Below are 4,809 nucleotides of genomic sequence, written 5' to 3'. Positions count from 1 at the left end.
CGCCGAGAGGGTGGTCAGGCATTGGAACAGGCTGCCCAGGGAGATGGTGGAGTCGCCATCTCTGGAAGTGTTCAAGAAACGTGTGGATGTGGCACTTCAGGACATGGTTTAGGGGATATGGTGGCGCTGGATTAATGGTTGGACTTGATGATCTTGAAGGTCCTTTCCAACCTAGTGATTCTGTGATTCTGTGTTTTTTATATCCCAGTTGTTCTCTAGTATTGTTAAATAAGCTATTAAATAACTGTATTAATATGAAGATCAAGGCAACTTATAAAAACCAGTTATTTTAGAATAATTTAGAGCACAGTGGGAAGGTAAATGATTGAGAAGTAGCTGAAATGATTGGTTACTTTTGCTTTCATTTTAGAGAAGAAGTAAATGAGAAGCTTTGAGATACTGCTGATGGTACCTTTTTGGTATGAGATGCTTCAACCAAAATGCATGGGGACTACACACTTACGCTAAGGTAAAAGATAATTACGCTAGGTCTATAATACTTGACAGTAAAATGCAATACTGCATTTAAAATACAGTGTTTCTTAGGAAATAGTATTTGAAGTATGCCTAACTTTTCAACAAACTTTATTTGCAGGAAAGGAGGAAATAACAAATTAATCAAAATATTTCACCAAGATGGGAAATATGGCTTTTCTGACCCATTAACTTTCAGCTTTGTGGTTGAGCTAATAAACCACTACCAGAATGAATCTCTAGCCCAGTATAATCCTAAACTGGATGTAAAATTGCTGTATCCAGTATCTATGTACCAGCAGGTAATTTGGTCTATTTTCTTTGTGTTACACTTAAATACAGAGGAATTACTGCAGACTGGGGAGTCATTTATCATGAAGAACTTCAGCTCTGTTAATATTTGAAAAAATAAAGTGGATATAAAAATGGATGTTTTTGTTTAAAATGAACTCCACAATTTGCATATAAATAATTAAAACTTTAAATACTGCAGATACATTATTAAGAAATGAACTTATGTTAATAAATATCCCCATCATTAATGATGAAATATATAAAACTGAACACTTGCAATGAAAAATTTTGTCATTAATTTTATTTCTATTATGCATATTATGCATAGAGTATATCATATCTCCATATTGATAAAAGAGAAGTCACATTTGTCATGTAACTATCTGGTCATTTTTAAGCAGTTTTATCCTGAAAATCTGTGCAATATAATTGTTTCTTTACGGAATATCTTTCCTTCTGCTCATCATCCCAGGATCAAGTTGTGAAAGAGGATAGCATTGAAACACTGGGAAAGAAATTACATTAATATAATACCCAGTTTCAAGAAAAAAGCCGAGAATATGACAGACTCTATGAAGACTACACAAGAACATCTCAGGTGAGCTGGATTTGAAACCAAAGGGAGAGTGGAAGACTTATGTAGATTTAGAAGAATATTACTGTATATTCATACCGCTATCTTCCTCCATCCTCCTCCCACCACCACCACCATTGCTCAAAAGAGGAAACATATCTGATGCGTTCACTCAGTATAGTAGAATTGCGTACTCGTGTTTGAATAGTCACCACCTGTAACCTAACCCTGTGCTCAGGTCTGACACCTGCATCCAAAGCAAGCACAGAACTGTCTTGATTTACCAACACTTCTGCATACTGACCTCATCAAGTTGAGTTAAGGTTTTCAAGACACATCTGCAGGGAAGCACTGTATTTTATTACCAGTATTTTAAGGGTCTGGTTTCACCTATGCAGGGTGGAGTGATGACGTGTAGATACAGTGCAGGAATGAAAAGCTGCCTCTATCCTTCTTACATCTTAATAAAGTATTAGACAAGTCTTGAAGTGCCAGTGAATTAGTGCTGTTTTACAGCCCCAGAGTCAAGACTGCTTCTTAAAATGTTCAGGAAATAAGCCTCAAAATAATTGAAGAAAGGTGGAGGAGTGCAGGCAACTTGAACTTAAAATACTTAGCTATCGACCAGCTATGTAGGGGCAGGAGGATAGACTAGATGACCTCTTGAGACCTGTCCAGCCCAATATCTTATACCTTTATTTCAGAAAACCAGATGTACTTCTAAGGACATTAGTTGGTACAAAGGGCAAAGTGCATTGCCATAAGGCTCTAATCATCACAAATAAAACTTATTTATACAAAACAAAGATTGTAGCTAGCTCTATGTCTAGCAGTTTTTCTTTCTTGAAAAACCTCATCATGGAAAGCCTCATCATGGTAGCCTTTTCTACAGGCCTGTTTTCTCTGTTTTGTAAGGCTCTGCAGAGAGAATGTGTTCTGGTAAAGGGATATTGAAGTCATTCTATTACAACATACTGAAGTGTTTCTGTGATACAAGCCAATAAATCATCCCTTCTGTTTGATAACAACTGTAATAAAAATTATTTTCCTTTCAGGACATTCAAATGAAAAGAACAGCTATTGAAGCATTTAATGAAACAATAAAAAATATTTGAAGAGCAGTGCCAGATGCAAGAAAGATACAGTAAGGAATACATTGAAAAATTTAAATGGGAAGGAAATGAAAAAGAAATACAAAGGTCAGTGTTTATATTTCAAATTGTATGATTTTAAAGAAAGAAACAATACCAAATATAGATCTGCCTAAAACTAAAGCAAGTTGGCAAGGTTAAAGTTGTTCAGTTTTACAAGCCTCAAATGGGGTAGATGTGAACTTGCAAAACATGTACCTATATCTAGAGAAATAATCTATTCTCTTAAATGTCTACATGGGAAAACAGCAGATATAAAGTCACGAATAAGACTTCATCAGAGTATAACCTACTACATTATTCCGTTCAGAATTATGCACAACTATAAAAAACTGAAGTCTTGAATAAGTGAAATTGTGGACAGCAGGCGTAGATTAGAAGAGGATTTAAAGAAGCAAACAGCTGAATATAGAGAGATAGACAAGCATATGAACAGCATTAAGCCAGACCTCATACAGCTGAGGAAAACAAGAGATCAGTACTTGATGTGAGTATCATTATTAATTAGCAAAACATTTTTTAAAAGTTGGTTTTTTATTGGCATCCAACTTCTGTGACTAACAATTAATTTTATTTGCAATTATTGTCCAGGTGGCTGACTCAAAAAGGTGTTCGGCAAAAGAAACTAAATGAATGGCTTGGAAATGAAAATACAGAAGAGTGAGTATTAAAAGACTTAAATATTACTGCTATTTCAAGTCATCTTACACAAAAGTGAGATAAAGCATATTTAATTCCAGGACCACACAAAGGAAATCTCAAGCCTAGCTCTCCAGTAACAATGCACACTGTTAACACATGGCAGCCTACATAATGCAAATATTAGAAAAGACTGTCTCACCCACTACTCTGCCATTATTCAGGGAAGTGCATAATCAAGTTACTATAGCAAAGCACTGGAATTTAACCCGTGTCTTTATTCTTACCAGCAAAATGAAGATCATAAAGCATTAGTATCTTGTAGAGATGTCATATGGATAGAGAAATTGTTCAGAAGGTCTCTTAGGCATGGGTAGGCTGTTTCCAAATTTCTAGCATTCGTACCATGGTGCTATCTAGTATTAGTGGTACTCACATCGATATATCACATTGCTATTGGAGATGATAAAATTGTGTATGCTGAAGAACGGTCCTTCTCTGGTTGTGTGGTCTGGTTAATTTTTCTGGGAAATGGCAGGATAGTATTCTTTCATTTCAGCAATTCAGTTTAGTATAGGTTCTGACTGGGGCTTGGCTACTGAATATATTTCACTTCATTCCTGGAAAAAAAGCAAAAAGCACCCAGGTGGTGCAAATGTCGACCAAATTTAAACAAAAGCAGGCCACAAAATAATATCAAAAATGTAGTAACAGTGAAGAATGAACAAATAGAAAAACAAAGTTTTCTAAGTAATATTCATATCAACATTTTCTGCTGATGTAATTTCCTGTGCATGCCTTTTACACTGCCTGGCTGAACATATAGCAAAAATAACACACTGACAATGACTGTTTTGTGGATTTACATTCTAGCTTTGTCCACATTAGTGGTCTATTTTAATTTGACTTGGTTTACTGAGTCTCCTACTGTTATCCTGGAAATTGTGCATCTCTGCTGCGGCTGCATTGGTAGAAACAGGGGATAAAAATGGCATACACATTTTAAAGCCATGTTGTTCACTCAGTCTTAGCACAGCTCAAAGATGATATGATGAAGAATATGTAGACACCTGTTTCCAGTGGTACTCCCATCAGTTAAACGGTAGACAAAGAACAATGCCAGGTCATGGTTTTAACATAGCATCAAAATAGTAAGTGAAACTGTTTAAAGGAAATCTTCCTTTTCTCTTGCTCTGTGACCCTTCTTGCCAGCGAGTCTGGTAAGTGCTCAGGTTTCTGCTGAAAAATTAAACTTTCAGAATATGACTTCTTTCTGAAGTTGTAAAGCAGAAAAAAAATCAGTATAATGAGCAGCAGTAAAGATAGGAATCCCTAGGTGCTGGTTGAAAATAGAGCCACTGCTGAATACATTTGAATATCTTGCAGGACAAAGGAGTACAATGGAATAAGGGAGCTAGAGGAAGTGTCATCTGAAACAAAAGCGCCCTTCTTTCTGAAAAATTGAATTCTATGTGTTCTGCGTGAGATTGATGATTTCTGTAGACTATTTTGAGAATCTTCAGAAAGACAGAACTGTGGATGAGTGTCCTGGTTTCAGCCAGGATAGAGCTGGTTTTCTTCACAGAAGCTAGTGCGAGACTGTGTTTTGGATTTGGGATGAGAAACTGTTGATAATGTGCTGATGTTTTGGGTTGTTGCTGAGCAGTCAAGGACAGT

The 4,809-nt window shown here is 36.1% G+C and overlaps 1 protein-coding gene across 1 annotated transcript in view; it reads left to right on the top strand.

Moving 5' to 3' along the window:
* The window catches only part of LOC104619957 (phosphatidylinositol 3-kinase regulatory subunit alpha-like), a gene marked incomplete at its 3' end in the record, with an annotated part of 4,049 nt that extends 896 nt beyond the window's left edge, over positions 1–3,153 (top strand). The window contains 7 exon segments of the mRNA XM_010286017.1: positions 371–469; positions 596–776; positions 1,241–1,366; positions 2,398–2,445; positions 2,447–2,541; positions 2,804–2,980; positions 3,085–3,153. Coding sequence (XP_010284319.1) covers positions 441–469; positions 596–776; positions 1,241–1,366; positions 2,398–2,445; positions 2,447–2,541; positions 2,804–2,980; positions 3,085–3,153 — 725 coding nt within the window.
* Positions 3,154–4,809: the final 1,656 nt, after the last annotated feature.

Source organism: Phaethon lepturus, unplaced genomic scaffold (assembly GCF_000687285.1).
Source record: "Phaethon lepturus isolate BGI_N335 unplaced genomic scaffold, ASM68728v1 scaffold21064, whole genome shotgun sequence".
Lineage (NCBI taxonomy): Eukaryota > Metazoa > Chordata > Aves > Phaethontiformes > Phaethontidae > Phaethon > Phaethon lepturus.
Note: the sequence above shows the minus strand (reverse complement) of the source record. Positions and strands in the feature narration are given on the sequence as shown.